The sequence below is a fragment of the Semicossyphus pulcher genome, unplaced genomic scaffold (assembly GCF_022749685.1).
Source record: "Semicossyphus pulcher isolate SPU_LCO1_2020_fin unplaced genomic scaffold, fSemPul1.0.p SCAF_26, whole genome shotgun sequence".
Lineage (NCBI taxonomy): Eukaryota > Metazoa > Chordata > Actinopteri > Labriformes > Labridae > Semicossyphus > Semicossyphus pulcher.
This window is the reverse complement of record NW_027211700.1, coordinates 1910001-1929101: the sequence shown is the minus strand read 5'-3', so window position 1 is coordinate 1929101 and position 19101 is coordinate 1910001. Positions and strand designations below refer to the sequence as shown.

Here is a 19101-nt window from a genome sequence, read left to right as displayed (position 1 = left end):
GGCTGTTTCAGGGGAGAACTGCTCCTTTAATGGAATCTCTTTATTGCCCCAAAGGGTAACATTGCAGACATTACGGCTGTGTCATTGCTGCCGGCTGAATCAATCTAATTTCAAACTGGTTGGATATACAAGTCTTTTACACACCAAAACATGTCACACAAGTAGAGTCAGGTTTGGTATATACGAACACTCATTTCTTCTTCATTTAACGGGTAATCACACAAGCTGTGTTCGTCCATCGAACTGGCCCAACCCAGTCTTTTCTTGTTCTCCATAAAACCTCCTCCTGTCATCCATGTCACTCTCCCCCTTACAGCACACGCAGGAACATTTCCTATATGTTACAGTGCAGGAGTGCTGTGCTATTAGATTAGCCCACAGACACTGAGGCCTCTCTGTCTGTATGAATGGACGGACGAACCAACAAGTCCATCACATTCCCCGTGGATGATGTCTTCAGCAGGGCTCAGGGCGCAGGAGAGAGTGTGTGTCAGGGGTGTATTTTGATGTAATGTGATCAGTAATGAATTTTGTGTTGCATTAGAGGGGTGGAGGGGGGTTGAGATGCTCTACGATGGGCTGGAGGGGGGCATGAACAAGAGGCGACTGACTACGAGTGTCCGGGAGTCTCCAACATGTAATCTAATGAAGGGACACGGGGAAGAAGATGGTGGGGGTGGGGAGGGGGGGCAGTAAAAAAGAGTGATGAGGAGACAGAGAGAAAGAGAGAGAGGAAGGCTACAAATGAGGTTAAGTCCTAACAGAGAAAGAAAGAGGGGGACAGGGCTGGATATGGCCGGGGATGGTTTGAGGGGGGTGATAGTCGATGCTAAATCCATTAGGGCCTTGTGACCCCCCACTCCTCTACCCCAACACCCTCCCCAACACACCCCAACCCTGTGGCTGCCTCTGTGGAGCTACCCCCCCCTCATACACACACATTTAAATCAAAGGAACTCTTGTTCACTTAAGGAGGGGGGAGAAAGAGAAAGAGAGAGCACTGCCGCTTCCTAAACGAGTTAACCATTTGGACTGTCAGGGCCAACGGCATGTCTGCTGCACACACACGCACACACGCACACACACACACACACACACACACACACACACACACACACGCACACACACGCAGGCAGGCAGGAAGCCTCAAAGTAAAGCGAGGCATGTGCAGATATGCCAAACCTACAAACACTGAGACAACCAGAACATCCTACGAGTGGTGGGCTAATCCATCACTGGACCTTGACCTGGCAGCAGTGCATGCTGGGTGATGCAACAGTGAGGAAGTCTGGCTACCTAACAAGACACTTATCTGCTGTATGCATTAATAATTGGATTTGTAAAGAATGGGACAGAAAACAGCGACCCAGATCAGCCAGAGAGTGGTTTTCGTTTAGCTGTACTCGACTGTTGAATCAGGTTTGGCTGTTCAAATCGAAGCCTTGTCTCCCTGTAGAAACACAAAATCTGTAGGTGATGGAGGTGTTTTGGTTTGTGTTTGTAGTCTTTGTTGTAATGTCCAAAAGCTGACTTTGATTTGTTTTACAGGTAAATCATTTGTGAGCAAAAGAAGCGCGACACATCTGCTGTAATACAGATCCAGAATCCATCAGCTATCGTCTGACAATTTAGCATTCGTCTTTAAGACATTTCCTTTTATATTTTATATATTTAAGGTTTTTCATTCTGAGAGACATTTTGAAAGTCTCTGAGTCAGAAAAATATGGCAAAATATTTGAGTTACTCTCAGCAGGGACTTATCTCGACAGCAGAAGAAAGTGGCTTTTACGGAAACACTGGAAACGTAGCAAAAACAGCGTGTGAAGACAGAAGCTGGATCCTTTATCATGTCTGTTATATTTGTTGCTTCAGACTCGAGAGCAATTTAGGACCAGAGTTCCTCTGTTGTATCACTTTTCTGGATTCACTTGACAAGAAAGACATCTTCTCTGAGTGCATGTAAGCTCCCTCGCTCTTATTTTACAAGTCACCTCGTTCGTACCATTTGTTATTGTAAATCAATTCTATGTCATCCAACCAAAGTTCATGTTGTGGGTCTGGTTAGATGTTGAAGTAATTTGACAAGCTAGCCAGCTAACATACCTAGTCAGAGGGCATTTTTCTGAAGATCATGTAAGACGACATGTAAGCTAAGGTTAGCTAGCTAGCTAGTTAGCTGCTCTGCGTGGATCTGGTGTTGGTTGCTTTGTTCTGTTAGCTCGTAGAATAGATTGTTTGCCAATTTGCAAGCCAGATCAGCAGCTGGAGACTGGAAGAATTAGCTCACGTTAGCCACTCAAGACTTTTTGCCTGCTTAGCTAACAAGCAAGCTAATTTTATCCAACAAAACCAACACTTAGTCACAATCCTGTTTGGTCAGATTCCACATTTATGGACGCTGTGTTGTGATAGAAGCTGGTTGTTTGTTGTTAGCGGACTCCATGTCTTAGCTAACGATAGCACTGTAGGCGCCGGAGTGGAGCTGAAGGGAGGCAGGGCACCTTAAAGTAAATAGAGTAGCTTTGTATTTGTGTGCATGCAAGGGTATACTTTTCAGTGTTGTCCATTCTGCACTGACCTGTAGCAGATCCTACTATATCCCTGGAGGGGGATTCAGACATGGCGTCGGCTAGTCTCTCTCGCAGTCCTTCGTCGGTGGCGTCCGCAGAGCCGATGATGTGCCGCGGGACGCCGAAGCTCTCCGGCCAGCTACCACAGACTTCCAGCAGGGTCACGCCACGCCCATCAAACGGACCTGCGTGTAAGAAACAAACATTTTATTGTTTTATTTTCACATCAGCTGCACGTTAAGTGAACAACAGTGTTGTTTACATTTTGCATCTTATTTTTGAGTAATAGTTGGACATCACCGACTCTCCTTTTTCAATAGTAAACATCCGGACCTCACTGCGGTGTAAATTAATTTACTCCACACAAGTTCCACTGGAGTTCAGCAGATCAAGTGGTTCAAAGTCACACACAAACACACACACGCACACATAACAAACAACTCGTAAGCACAACACAATCTTCATGCCTGTCAAACCAAATCCACACAGACCTGCACTGCACCTTAATCTCTCTCCTTCTGTCTGTCGTAATTTCTGCAATCAGAGAGATCTTGTGCTCTGGAGCCAGAAAGTCTGCAACCTGTTTCTGTGTGCGTGTGTGTGTGTGTGTTTGTGCGTTTGTATGTGTTTATGTGTGACAGGCCAGCAAAGTAGGCAGGCATGCAGACACTAAAACAACTGGTTTATTCTATTAGCGTGTTCATTTGACTTGGTCACTGTGCCTGCCAGCACTGAGAGGTGATAACGGCTGAAGGAGGTGATTCAGTGGCGATGTCAGGAATACGGTCATGTGACAAAATCAACACAAACACATGACTCCTGCTTATCATCATCATTAGTTCAATTTTGCACCTTTCTGCTTGTTAACACCGGGTCACACACAGGAGCACACAGTCTTATGATACGACTCTATCTGCTCTTTGAAGGAAACTTGCACAAGTGTTGAATCAAAGTTGATAGGATCAATCAAACATTAAGAAAATGTACAGACATTGCTCCAGTGCAGTTTAGAGTCACCAGTGAACCTAACGAGCATGTCTTTGGACTGTGGGAGGAAGCCGGCGGGAACCCACGCATGCACAGGGAGAACATGCAGACTCCACACAGGAAGGCCCACTACGTCTGAACCGGGATTCGAACCAGGAACCTTCTAGCTGTGAGGCATAGGGCTAACTACTGGACCACCACGCTGCCCCAGCCTGCAGACCTCTTAAGCTTTCCCAATTTGGGAAATTTTGCAGTTTGATGCAGTGAATACAATTACAATACAAAAAGGTTATCAGCAGATATCTTACAGAATATTAAAGGCATTTCCTTATAAGTTATCAAGAGCTACACAAGTGAAACCTGAATGTTTACAGCATTTCTGAATCACTCAACTTGTCCTACATAACCTGACACGTGCTGTGTTCCTGCTACTTGTAGATGTTTTTTTTGTGTCTCTGTCAGACAAGTGGACAGACACAGGAATGTTTCTGTAGTGGTCTTGTGGGTATCAGCAAAGCCCGAGTGAGAACGCAGACAGGACGACATCAAAGGAAAAAGTGAAGACAAGGACAGAAGAGATCCTCTCTTCCTGGAAACACCAGCGTCCCTGTGCACAATCTGTGTGTGTGCGTGTGTGTGTGTGTGTGTGCTGCAAGTACAGGAAGCATGAAGGGACATAGGCTGAGGGGGGAATATGTTAAAGTGTTTAGTTTCTGGCTCAAAAAAGGATAAAAATGATCAATTTAATAATTGACTTTTTATAATTTATGTATTATTGTCGTACAGCAGCTGACTGAGCTGAATGAGCTGCAACAAGTGAAACCAGAGTAAGAGGAAAAAAACTCAAGCTGTCTGTGCTTCTTTTTCTTGTCCGACAACCAGGCAGCTTTTATCTTCAACATACAACTGAACTAAAAATCGCTTGTCAGAGTTTCTTATTTAAGGCATGTCCTCCTCTAACGTCACATATTCATTAGATATTTGGGGAACACACTATGACTCATTTCTGTGACATCTTCAGAGGGAAAACAAAGTTTCACAACTTTTGCAAAGAGAAGCTGAGCTGAGAAATTTTATTTCTTGTTTTTGCAATCTGACTTTTTGCAGTGATTACCATGACGACCTGAACAGAATGTGCGTCAGTCCTACCGCACTAAGACTTTCAGGAAAGCTTTCTAAAGGTTGATATGATGAAAGTACGGAGGCTGTAAAACATCTACCAAATGGTCTGCTGGAGGTTTTAGTGGGTCGTACCTGCATAAGCACTGAGCCACACTTCACTCAGTTACACTAAGCTCGCTTGTACAGCTACAGAATTCAATTCAGCCTAGACAAAAGGAGCACACACACACACACACACACACACACACACACACACACACACACACACATCCCAGTTATGCAGCATTAACTCAGTGAGCGTGCAGGACAAAATAACATCATATCACCTCGCAGGCAAAGCACAGGGCTGTTGTTTGAGACACACAAACACACACACACACACACACACACACACACACACACACACACACACACACACACACACACACACACACACACACACACACACACACACTAACAGGCTCTCATGACTGGCTTTGATGGAGGGCCTGCTGGCACTAAAGGGGAATCCTTTGAAAAATCAATCCAACGCACACACAGGCTGCTTCTGAAGTGCAGCAAAGTTATCAGGGAGCTAAGCCACCGCGTGTGTGTCACAGTGTGTGTGTGTGTGTGTGTGTGTTTGTGTGCGTGTGTTTGTTTGCTCCTGGAGGTCAGTCAGTGCTATCACAGGAGGGAGCACGGAGGCCCGTGCAGCCTCTCGCCTCGGCATTAGCACCTGTCACTGGCCTGCAGCGGAGCAGAGACTGGCCAGGCCTCAGGGTGCACACACACACACACACACACACACAGTCACACACACACGCACAGTAGTCTGCTCCCTGATAGCCAGTGAGCCAGGCAGATCAAAGGTTTTGACAGCGGTGGCTTTTCTGGATGATAAGAGCTCGGCAGAAGGTTAGGAAGAGCTGCAGGTTTATCAGAGCGGGCTTTGACCAATATGTGTGTTTAAAGGCCGATACTGATAACTGCACCCTGAAAGCAGCCATCGCTGAGGGTCAGTGCTGACGGTCTGATGCTGCAAATGAATTATTATATGGAAAAAGGTTCAATTTTCTTTGATTTCTTCTTCATTTGAGTTCAATCTGATGGCTCAGTAATGAGTGCAGAGAGCTCTCCGACGCCTTGCATCATGTAGCCAAATAAAGAGCATTTCAGAGGTGCTGATCCAACGTGATGATCACTGTTGGGTTGTTCAATTATATTTGTGTTAACTCGAAAGGTGTTTTACTTCATTTACCTTCTATATCAACATGAGGGGAGGCTAAATAACCAAGACAGCTCTGTGTATGGTGCAAAGCATAGATTTCCTGCAGGGTCCTACACTACCCAATCGTATAGCTGATCAGTTTGTATTATATGTAACGACTCCCTTCTTCACTTTGTACTGAACACAGTATAAAAGCATATCAGCACACGTGGTCGTAGTATAACAGAGAAACGGACAGATGACATTTGAATTGGATTTTATTGTGAAAAGCCCTCTTTCTGTTTCCTGTCCGAGCCGCAGGGGAGCGACGGTGATATTAAAAGTGGATAAATATTTGTACTAAAAAGATTGTCTCAATCACAAGCCTCATGTGGATGTGTTGTTGGACAGAACGAGGACTGTTGAGGGGAATCTCTGCAGCCAGAACAGGCAAGAGGATTCACAGAGTCCAGTTAGTCCTTTAATATGCACACAGGCATGTTTCAGTGCACAAGTGCAAGCATGAACAAAATGTCCCGATTTATGAGTGAAAACAAGCTTCTGTTTGAAGCGTGATGGTGCTAAGTATGATGTATTTCTACTCGGCATACCAATGCTTTTATTTATGCTTTTTCTTTTACATTCTTGAGAAATCTTGAGAAACGTGAGGATGTCATGTTGGCAGGAGGAGGAGGAGGAGGAGGAGGACGACGAGGAGGAGGATTCAAAACACACGTCCTGGGTTGTTGTTTTTCCCTCCACCATGTTAAAACCCGACAGGATTAAAAGCCACTCTCCACCCAGCTGTTAGTCCTCACATACTGGCCCTACTTATCCCTGCAGCCAGCGCTACTGTCCTTAAAGATTTAATCACACTGCAGCTGGATGTGTGTGTGTGTGTGTGTGTGTGTGTGTGTACCTTTACAACATGGGCTTAGGATGGCACAGTTGGACATGACCACACATCACACATGCACTTCACAATCACCTCTCAAACTTAGAGCTTTACTATAACACTGAGGACAAGTGCTACTAATAATACATTTAAAAATAAAATAAATAAAATGTACAAGTTTGTGTAATTAAGTGGATTTTACACATCAAAGTGTGACGTGAGGTTTTGGAGAATACTAGGCACAAGTTTAAAAAAGTTGTATAAAGTCTTTTGTGTTTCTGCAAACACAAAAGGAGCTTCTGTTCCTCAGTGTTAGGACGGTCAAATTTAACATCTTTGATTCTAACCTAGCATATAAGTACACACACACACACACACACACACACACACACACACGTGCACACATGACTGGTGAGGGTCCAACGTTCTGAGGCCTCATGCCTCTGTTTCTGGGTTACCTGTGCAGTTAACACGCTAATGCCTGGCTAATGCTAATTCAATTAGGCTTTAGTGCGAGGGGGGTTGATCGAACTGACTCCTTTATTAGGGGTGTTGTATAAGATGTAATGGTGCATGTATGTGTGTGAGCACCTGTGAGTGCTGTTACTGGGAAAACAGGAACAGTCTGTTACCAGCAAACAGGTTGTAAATCAGGTGGGAAGTACACGGAGGTACGAGTTCATTAAGCACACCTTTAAAACCTGAACATCTTTGCAGCAGATTCTGTCAGAGTGATTTTGAGTGCATCAGAGAGCTTTCAGACAGCTTTGAGACATTAGTGTAGCATTGGACAGTCAAAAAGACAATAAAGCAGTGTAACACACTTCATGGCAATCAAAAAAGGCAACAAGTCTCCCTTTTCTTTCTGTTGTTATCATGTAGAATACAATACCAGTCTGTTTCATGACAGCTTTTATTTTGAAAAACTATATTCTGCCGTGTCATTGTTGAGGGAAAAAGGTGTTTCCTTGTTGAGTGGCATCACTTTATTTACTAAGTGCATGTGCTACGCCTCTCTCTATCTCTCTGCCCGGTTAAAGAACTTTAAATTGCCTTGTCTTTAAAAGGTGCCGTATAAATAAACCTTTTCTTAGTAATGAATTGTAAATGAAGAGATCCGATTTGGAGACAGTGTTGGAGTCTGCGCACATTAAATCTGCAAAGAAAACCCGTTTTCCTGCAGCTATGGGCTGAGAGAACCTCCATCATATCAGTGCTGGATGGCACCGAAGGGTCAGCGTATGTCAGTCTAATCCTACACTATATATACACTCAAGCATGGTGCTAATGCAGTGTACATCCATTCACCCGTACTCAAGTACATTGACACCATTCACATGTTATATAGATAACTTCACAACGCCACACTTTTAATAGACTTTCACTTCCATGACTGTGCTGTGAACCCGTACTGACATCCCTCCAGGCTGTGTGTGTGTGTGTGTGTGTGTGTGTGTGTGTGTGTGTGTGCGTGTGTGTGTGCGTGAGTGTGTCAGAGAGACAGAGAGCAAGAGAGAGTGTCTCTGATATCCTCGGGGAAACACTGAGAGTGCTAGCTAGCGGGCCGAGTAGGTTTGTGGTGCAGCGTTAGTGTTAATGGAGATGTAAGCTCACAGGATTAGCACCCATAGGTAGCTGTGTGTGTGTGCCTGTGTGTGTGTGTGTGTGTGTGTGTGTGTGTGTGTGTGTTCTTGACAGGCAGGGCCTTTCTTTCATTACATTAAGGCCAGTGCTTCTAAATCATTTACTCCCTTTGCAGCCTCAGTGGTGTCGGCTAAGTGTTAGTAATCCCCATCAATACCAGGCTCTGCCTCAAGGCACTTTACTCACTCCCACACACACACTCACACGTGCATGCACACACACTCACACACCAAAACATATGGCGTTCAGATATGAAGACGCATTAACCTGTATGCAGTTAATTGCAGGCGAGTCAGTGGACAACCCAGACACACACAAACACACTTAGCGCCCACTAAGCTAATTCCAGGCATGTGAAATTAGTCAGCAGCAGTGCTTTGCTCACTATTAGGCTTAATGCTGTAACAGCAAGCTATGTCCTGTGTGTGTGTCTGTCTGAGCACCATGGCATGCCCACAAACAGAGCTTTCCTTTAAGCCTAAGCCTAACACTAACATTTATGTTCAAATCCTGAAGGCTACAACGGACTGTAAGTAAGTGAGTAATCTCAAACACAAGAAACGAGTTCTGTTTGCTAAAATGCTCAAAATAAATAAATAATTTAAAACAAAATGTTGTTAAAATAAACATAAATTGCTGGGGACACTTTTCAAACTCTATTTGTCAAATAAAAGAAAATAACTTCTGTTCTGTGAAGTCACCATGGTTACCTCAGCATCGACCCGGAGCTCAGAGCATCGAAATAAAGGTGCTAACTAGTTGTACAATAGTAAAGGTAGGATGAAGCCATGCTAGGTGCACCAATTAGACGCGTGTGGTACTTTAAAGGACATCTAGAGTGGACGTCCAATCAAGCTATTGAACATATTAATTCCCCAATGTGTGATATGCTGATTGAGGTAGCTGAATTATGGCCCTGCACTGCTGCACATATTAGTCTGTGCAGTCTGGTTCAATTCAAAGTACTGCTAAACATCAAGTTAGCCAGCACACTGGAAACCGTATCTTGATCCATAACATCCTTTGCACTTACATGTTGGGACGCTGGTTTGGCTGTTCAGAGTCTTATTTTGTTTCGAGACCAGAAATCCAAGCTGAAATAATCTACGTCAAACAATAGTCCTGATGCCGCAAAGAGACATGGATTTTGAAGCTGTAGCCCAGACACACCTTTGATAGTTTGGGCTGGGCCCTTTAGTTCCTTATAACAGCTCCATGAAGAAAGTGTTTTTTTCACAGGTTGGTTCAGAAGAACAGAACTGTCCTGCACAGATCTTGAAACAGATCCCAAAGAGCACTGTGACAGACACTAAAGGGTACTTCTAAACTGGCGCTCAAGCAACCTCAAGTCCACTGCTGAAAGGAACCTTGGAACAGATGCTAAAGAGTACCCTAAGCCAACCTTAACCTTCCGAACTCGGAAGAGAATCCCTGCAGCCTGGTTCCACAATCTGGTGAAAAGCAGCCTGCAGTTTGAATTGCTTTATGGGTGTGTGCAAATTCTTTCCTGGATAATGTGAACCTTGGGAATTAATGAGAAAACCAACAAATAAAAAGACAGAAGAATGAGAGAGGACATGACAATGACAGGACTCTTGTATATATCCTGCATGTCCTACACTGCGTCCTTCATAAAAGCATATTGTCTCGGAGTGATACTTGTGCCATATGCTTGCGTGCCACAGAGCAGAGCGCTGATGGCACAGCACATACATGCTCATGTTTGCACACAGATCAGGTAAACACACATGGACTCTCTCTGTTTTTGTGTTTTCCGGGGGCTGATTATGCTGGTTTGTTAGATCGAGTGGTGTGCAAACACACAGTGATGTGGGCACCTGACGGAGACAAACCTTGAGAGGGCTCTGCGTAAATAAACAACATCATAAAAACCATATACGCAGACATTCAAGCACAGGACAGCAGTCGGAGCAGCTCTGGCACAGAAAACTGACTAACACTAAACTCCAAAAATACAGCAAAAGGGTTACGATAGTCAGTTTTGTTTGAGAACCCTACAAAAGCAGAATGGTTTAATAATCTCCAAAGACACAGTGTACAAGTTTGTTACAGATCTCAACACACATTGGTCACACCAAGAAGCATGGCACCCTTCGATGTGCTTCAATCGACATGAAGGACACCGTGAAGTACTTTACAGACAGAGGGAGGTCTATTAGCCCGACTCAGGAAGTGAATGAGGACAAGTGTCTGTTCTTTCTGCTGTGGACTGGGGGAACCTCCATCACATCAGTGCAACGTGGTCACTTCTGGCTCCAAAAGAATAAAGATGGCGAGGGCCAAATGCCAAACATGATGCCTCAAAAAAGTGTCATCAATGCTATGTCCAGTTCTTATGGTCATTAGGCAGTGTGTGTTAGCGTATGAGAAGAGCTGACGTTGAAGAAGAAGTGAATTATAATGGGTTTTTGAACATTTTTGGAGATATCCTGATCATTTGTGTCTCGTGCACAGATACAGAGGGAGGTTAGTGACGAGTTCTGCAAAAGCTCGTACAGTTTATGAGATTTCACAAACAGGGTTTGTACAATATTAGTGTTAATAAGCTGTAAGGTCAAATGAAAGGACATGAATAGGACAGCTATCTAAAGGCCACAGGAATGTGCCACACATGGGGACCTGTTCAATACTGACAAACAGCAACAGAGTGGTCGGAATAAGCATCAAGTTTCAACAACATTCTCATCATGTTGTTTTCAGAAACTTGCTAGAGATTGTTCTTAACCTGGATGAAGGGAACCTGGTTGGCCAGAGAAGACAGAAGAAGAAGTACAGGACCATAACAAGTGAGAGAGCGATCTGTCAGGGATGATGTCCACCATGTGGCCAAACACAGGAACAAATGGCAACCAAAGGTCAGCTCTCCACGTTCAACTCACGGAAAGATCGAGAGACATTTGAGGCAGGGGCCATGATGACATGCTTCTATATGTAGAGTAAGGTTTGGTGTATCACAGAAGCAGAGATCAGAAGTAATTCAGTGTACTGAAAGAAAACAGCTGAGATGAAATAAGGAACTTACTGTATAACCATGCTTGGTTTACAATAGCACATATAGAATGAAACCAGCACCCGTTCTTCTGAGCCCCAGTGGTTAAAAAGAGCTTTGTGCCAAACCAGCAGGAAACCAGTCCTGCTGGCACGGCTTGACCCGAGCTCTCCATGTCTTTTGATGGTTCTGCAGCACTAATGAATGTTGCAGGAAAAGAGGGTGTGGAGGTGAAAAGAGAAGGAAAGACCTCTCCCTGGTCGTGTTGTTGGTTTCCAGAGGTCATTAATAATGAGCCGAAGGGGACACTGATTAGAAGGAGGCCGTATATTTAACACTGAGCAGACCCCAGAAAGGGTGTGTTTGCTGACAAACGAGCAGGCGTTCTCTGACAGCCTGCATGTACCAACTATATTTGTAGAAGTGTGGCGTATGTATGATCATGAGTGTGGTTTGTGTTTGTGCATTTGTATAGTTGAATTAATCCCAGGGCAAAATACAGGACAGTAATCCATTCAGCTCCTTTATGGTGCCAGTTTGAGATTCACGTGTTCGTATGTCAACGGGCTGCTCGGCCTAGTGTGCAAGAGATGAGAAGCGGCTGTGGGTCGACCCTGTTTGAAATACAACACAGGTATTAACACACGTGTTAAAATGACGTGCCGGCTGCCATGAGGCTGCTATTTCTACTGATGATTTCTGGATAACAAAGGTCACATATACCTACCAACCTTTTGTGATGTCATCGTTTTAAATGCATTTTAAAAATACTTTATTGCTTTTATTTATGTACTTATTTATTTATATTTCATTCTATTCATCTCACAGCTCCAAATCTTTTTATCTGTTTCCCCTGATGTGATGTTGTCCTTCTATAATCCTTTTATGGCTTTTATTCCTTTATTGGTATATTTACTTATTGCTTTATTGCTTTAACTGAGATTTGCTTATTTTAGCACTTTTATTCCTTTTTTTGTTGCATTTATTCTTGTTGACCTTTTGCGTTTGCATTGTGTTTGGGCCTTTTGTTGCATTTTCTTCTTTGGCCTCACTGTTGAATGTTCTTCCTGAGTTCGGGCTTTTGGTCTGTCTGTCAAAGCACTTTGTAAACATCTGTTTTTAAAGGCGCTATATACATAAAGTTATTATTATTATTATTATCATCATTATTTGGGCCCGAGCACCAACAGGTGTGTGCACCCGATTGTAATTGAAGGAATTCTTCTTCTTTCTTTCTTTCTTTGTCCTGGGGAATCACATTTTTGGAGCCTCATGAAAGTGAGCACACGCGTCAGGTCCAGGTGAAGTTTGGATATTTTATGCGTCTCAAAAATGGGCACAGCAAAGTGGCTTGATAGCATCACCTGGAAATGTTCAAACAGGTTACTTAAAGGTTACTTTCACCTACATGTATGAAATTTGCTACACACATGTATCATGCCTAGACCTACAAAAAAGCCTCTTGCAGCCATACCTAAAACCCAACAGGAAGTCCACAATTTGCTTATGAACAGGGGTCAAACTTGGATTCATTCCTCATATGCCGTTGAGCTGATCCACTCCAGATTCGGTGCACAGGTAGAGGAGGCCTGGGCGATGAAAACTCCTGTTCAACATTTTGCCCTAAAGTCAAAGGGCGTGGCCATGATGAGCACTTTATGATTCACCATGAAACAGGAAGTGGTCTGTAACTCAGCTGTACATGTTGCAGTCTGATCCAGACTTTCCATGTTTGATAAGGCTCCCGGTCTGAACATGTTGATATGCCATTATTCACTGATACTTCTAGCGCCACCCACTGGCGACCGGAAATAACATGAAATGTCATGCTTTACACTACATCCTGCCGTTCCAAGATGGTGAGACATATTCTTGTCAAATTTGGGTTAGGGGAGACCTGAGAAAACGTACTGCTGTTTTTGGAAAAAAAAAGTTCAGGTTTCCTTTTGGAACGACTGTCGTCATTTTGGGCTTAAATAAATACACTGATTTTGGTCAAACGGGCTGCCATAGCTACATGGCTTTCCTCATGATGAAGGGAACTCAAATATTTAAGGTCCAACGTTTGTGTTTTTAACTTTATATTGATACTCAAACAAAACTTCAGTCTACAAGGTTGTACATTTGATACTTAGTGGGAGCAAATATCTGCTTTTGATTCATCTGAAGATATGATATCATGCTCGGCTCCACATCAACGTAATGATTATAATCCATTTTTAAACTGTCATTTGAAACGTTTAATATGTTTTTAAAACTGTAACTCGGATAAACCAACAGCCAAAGTCAGCGTCATAACTTTCCTCCACCTAGCGTCATCACAGCGCGGGTTCAAAGCATCTTTCATCTGGTCAGAGCCGTGGCGCCCACACAACTAAAACTCCCTTCTGGGCGCTAGACATTGTTTTCCATCAAACCAAAACAAAGATTGGGGAGTGTACACTTCACGGTGCTAGCATGGCCAGCTAATTGATTTCAGGCCAGATCATGTTGCTGTGTAATGGAGCAGGCTAACGTGATGATGAAGCTGGGATGGTCATGGTGATGACTTTCACAGGGACTCCAGCCTCATTTGTTTGTTTGACAGGCTGCAGGGTGTGTGTGTGCGTGTGTGTGTGAGCGTGTGTGTGTGTGTGTGTGTGTACACGTATGTTTCTCCATTTGGCATAAAGGATATGGATTAAGCTATAGAGGTGACAGATGATATGTTTACAGGAGAATGTTTGCTTTCTGCACGATATTCAATTACAAGGTCTGTGTGTGTCACCGCCTGCGACTATACGTGTGTGGGAGAAAGACGGAGTGTGTGTGTGCATACCTTGTCATCTGTGTGTTACAGACCGTGTGTTAAAGAGTCACAGGCCTTTATCGGTCACACACTTCCTTCCTCGCCTTCTGTCTCTCTCCTCAATCTAACCCACACACTGCTTCTTTTTTTGCTGGGAATTGGTTCAATCCAAATCTAAACTGGGGCTGTTCACTGTTTACTGGAGTTGCGACACTGTACAAATAAATACCTTGGTGTTATTTACAAAACAGACCTGCTCATACACAATGCTACCCCCGAGTCCCAGTAAATGCCAGGACTGGTTGGGGCAGGGAGGAGGTCTGTGGGAGACTACAGTAGATAGGACTGAACATAGCTGTGGTTGCATGACGTGGCGTGGATATCTGTGATGTCACTTGGTCGTCCTCAAAAGGAAGAAAAAGCAAACAGCCTTGGTCATTCAGTGGAATGCCTGCATGTTAAGCGTGCATGCAGCCTTGCATTAGAACAACAAAAGGGGCTGTGCAGTAAAGTGCCAGGAGAACAATGACATAGGATCCAGGAAGCCCAGGACAGATCTCCGGGAAGAAGGAGGACAGATCTCCGGGAAGAAGGAGGACAGACCTTCGGGAAGAAGGAGGACAGATCTCCGGGAAGAAGGAGGACAGACCTTCGGGAAGAAGGAGGAAAGATCTCCGGGAAGAAGGAGGTCTTTTGAGTTATCAAACAAACAAAAAAACACTATGGGATAAAATTTAAAGGTCCTGAAGGTTGTCACGCTGTCAGTCATGTTATCCATCGTCTGGTCAATGGCAGGGCAGACAGAAGGTAATGTAAGAGTAGTCTTGGAAACCATAGGCTACCGTCGGAAGGAAATGTATGGTGGTTAGCGCTGACGCCTCACAGTTAGAAGATTCCTCGTTTGAATCCAGGCTCAGATGAAGGAGGCATTCATGGCCTGCGTGGAGTTTGCATGTTCTCCACGTGCATGCGTGGGCTCCCTCCCGGTACTCCGGCTTCCTCCCACAGTCCAAAGACATGCTCGGTAGGTTTGTTGTCGACTCGTGGTGAATTGGTAAGCATGAAAGGTCGTCTGTCTCTGTGTGTCAGACCTGTGATTGACTGCCGATCAGTCCAGGGTGTAACCCCGCCTCTCGCCCAATGACAGCTGGGATAGGCTGCGGTCCACCCACTACCCTGAACAGGATAAGCAGGATAGATGATGGATGAATAACTTCCATTTGTGTCTGCTAGTCATGCTTACAGCTGATGAACAACTTGGCTGTATACATGAAAAGTGGGTGTGTATGTTGGACTGTCAGTACGTTTGGACATGGCCTACCACAACTCCACCATTGGAATGGGATGTGGGGAGGGGGTTTCCAAAGCAATCGGACCAACCAACAAGCAGTCCTGATAGGTACACTTGTGCCTAACACACATGGTTCCCCAACCGCAACCAAGCTGTGCCTAAACCTGACTCAGAAGTAGCAGCTCACTCAACAAACAAGAAAAATATGGTAGCAGCAAACCTGCAGACCATATAAGTATTTGCAGATTGATAAAGGTCCAGAAGCTCTACTATAAAAGCAGAGGACCCGATCAACCGGATCAATGGATGCAGATGTAGTGATATGCATGAACACGCATCTTCTTGACCTGTGAGACCCACTGTGAGTTTTCTGTCCTTCCTTCTGCCCTGGCTACCAGTCTGCAAGAGGCGTGGGGGTGCAGTCTGCGGTGTGCTGTGTGAACGCTGGTGATGAATATTGTAATGCGCCCGGCTTCCTCTCAGGGGGGTAAATGAAGAGGATTCCCAACAAGCCACAACCTTGTGTTCCTGGAAATCCTCCACAATCCTGTTTGATCGTAACGCCCTGCTCGCCTAATGTGTCCCTACGCTGGCATTATCACACCACAGAGAGGGCCGAAGGGGATTCACTGAGTGAGCTACGGTTGCATCTCTAGTTAGCATCTCGGAAAACAAGGGCTCCATCCAACCATTCGTAGAAAAGATGTCTCACAGGCTTCATCCTGCTTGACAATCGCAGACAATAATGAGAAAGGCTGAATGTCAGGAAAGCGTGGGTGGACAGAGAGAGGGAGAGAGACAAACAGCCAGCAGAGGTGGAGAGGAAAGCATTATGAAACAGCCAACCCTACTCCACTAGCCTCTTTATTGTAAGCAAATAAATCCCCCATTATCGTGTCTCTCTCTCGGGTCTAAAAGCAAGCATCTTACAGGGAATTAATCGTATTGGATGGAAGGGGAGGGGGGGAGCTCATTTCATTTCCTTGTCAAGTTTGGGGAGAATTGTATTGGAAGCCAAGCAGCCACCTGGGAATTCGCCGCCTCTTCTATTTCCTCTCATCTCCTTGTTTTCCGCCTCTACAAAGCCATTTGTCTGCACATGCCGGGCCTCGCTCCTCTACTGGCTGCTCCTCTGGTGTTGTCGTCACGCAATCCCATGAACTTACGTTGAGTCTGAGAGCACTTTGACGCAAAGTGTCTCCTTTATTTACAGGATGCTTCATGCAGAGTTTGTTATGTGGGTTGTGAATCATCAGCTCAAATCCTTGGACCAACTTAAGCTTAACCCTTTTTGAATAAAACACGAGATGCTCTAATAATATGGATAACCCCTCCCCCTGTGCCTTATGTTTAACCTACCACATGACCCTGATACCCCTTTCCCACCAAAATTTAGTGCACTGACGCTGTTTTTTCAGACGCGGGAAAACCCGCTTATGGATGCCGATTGTCTGTTTTCCCATTGCCAGTGAAGTATCCTCCTGTCCGTCTCTTCTCTGCTGCTTCACCGTCTGACAAATGCGCCAGAGACAGGGTTAGTAAACAGCGAAGATGTTTCGGTGGTTAGGTCTTTACTGTATCTATTACTCATTCAGTCTGTTTATCAAACTCGGCGCCGACAAATTTGGAACGATGTTCAAGCGCCGGAAGGGAGGCGGAGATTAGCGCGTTGACCCGGGTTTTGTGTCCCCATCAATGCCGATTGGAGCCGAGGTGATAATTACCTGGGTGTACTGCAGAGTCATTTGACTGAATGCCGATTGTAACCTTTCCCACTTAGCAAAAAGCCGGGGGGCGATACTATAATAATGTATTAGGCAGAAAAGAGAAAAATAGAGAGAGAAGGAAAGAGAGAAGAGTTCTGTACAGCCTACACTAAAAGGGACATAAGTTAATAAACCATAGACTTTGATGAACGTAATTAAATTGTGTCATTAATTTAAGAAAAAACTTGATCGCAAACTATTTAGAAAATATAAAACATGATCAAATTACTTGATAGGTCATTCTACATCTGCATATTTCACGCAGTGGCGTTTTGATGAAACAAAAACTGCTCCTACATTTGTTTGTTTGTAATTGTTTGATGTAATTTCTTGGAGATTCTTCAAAAGCTTCAGATCTAAAATCTGAACGACCTCAAGGTTATGAAAAGTGTGTTATTCTAGCTTTGATGTTTTTAGTTTCCGATCCTTTAAAAGGATTATCCAACAACTTTCCCAGCGGCCGAACTGCAGCCTCCTTCCGGATTTCCACCCGTTTAACAACACAAGTTATGAGACAGAAAGTGTCATCAAAGAAAGTTCAACCTGATTTTGCCAGAAGTCTCAGTCACAGGCTGCAAAATTGTGCTTTTTATTTCAGATCGATTTGACCGTGATGATGGAAAATATGATCCACTCCAGCCGTCAGCAGGAGGTCTGCTCTCATAAGGGTTAAAGAGAGGGAACCCAGCAGAACGCAGTGTGGTTTCAGCTCTGTGTAAAAACTTGTCAGGCTGCATGAATATGAATCCGACTCGAGCTGGAAAAGTCAACTAAAAAAAGAAGAAAAAAAGTGTGTGTGAATAAGTGTGTGTGCGTGTGTGTCCAGCTCGTGGCCTGCCAAGCCTCCTCAGGCCTCTAAACAAGCACCATAAATTCACCCTCCACTTACCTGCAGTAAAAATGTCAGGAGCGAGGCTTTTATTGGGCCACACACAAACACACACACACACACACACATTACGTACACACGAGTCACTAAATACACACACTCTCACTCCCCTAAACACACACACGCTACGGCCTTCTACTCGCCGTGTCTGCTGCCATCGTCCACAGCAGCTTTACATTGATATTGACACGACATGTTCAAAGGGAGGCAGGGACTCCATGCTAACGACGTTAGCCACATAGATCCTGTCACAGCCACTCTGTCACCTCCACACACCCCCCCCCCCTCTGACATACAGGAAAGCTGAAATTACATAAAAATGAAATGAAAGGGCATAATGTTAGAGGGAAGCAGCATTATTCACTGAGAGTCACAAATAGCCTCTTTCTCAGGAGGATTCATACTGACAACAAGACTCCACAGACACACGGAGAATCTGAGCATCCAAAAGTGGTTCAATATCATTTAAAAGACATTCACTTCACATTATAATGCAGGCTGACACACACTACAAAAAGTGACCATTTTTCTACCAGATTTTTATTAGAATAACTGCAAATGTAACATTTGAGACTTGTGCTCACTCGCAGTATGCATGGCCGAACATTAACAGGTATAGTAGTGATATATTAACTTTCTTTAGTCTTTAAATAGACTAACAGGCATATTATCTTTTTCATTATAAGAGCCAAAACTGGAATATTTTACGACAACTTATTAGGGCCATTATAAATATAAACAGAGTTGGAGCAGAAGAGAAATATCCCAAGAAAAAACGTAAAAATTCAGAGATCAAAGTCGTAAATTTGCAGAAAAAAAAGGAAAACTTGCGAAAAACGAAACAAATTTATGCACATGACTCTGGACACCCACAACATGGGGTTGTTGTTTGTTGTTTAAGCCTCCATTCACACAACTAAACGACTGAAAACGGAGTCTGTACCGGTCTG

The 19101-nt window shown here is 44.2% G+C and overlaps 1 protein-coding gene across 1 annotated transcript in view; it reads right to left on the bottom strand.

The window, feature by feature from the left end:
* bcas3 (BCAS3 microtubule associated cell migration factor) overlaps positions 1-19101 on the bottom strand; it is a 347859-nt gene that overhangs the window by 36064 nt on the left and 292694 nt on the right. Inside the window, exon 23 of the mRNA XM_069676560.1 lies at positions 2579-2755. Within this exon, the coding sequence (XP_069532661.1) occupies positions 2579-2755 (177 nt within the window). The remainder of the gene's footprint in view (positions 1-2578; positions 2756-19101) is intronic.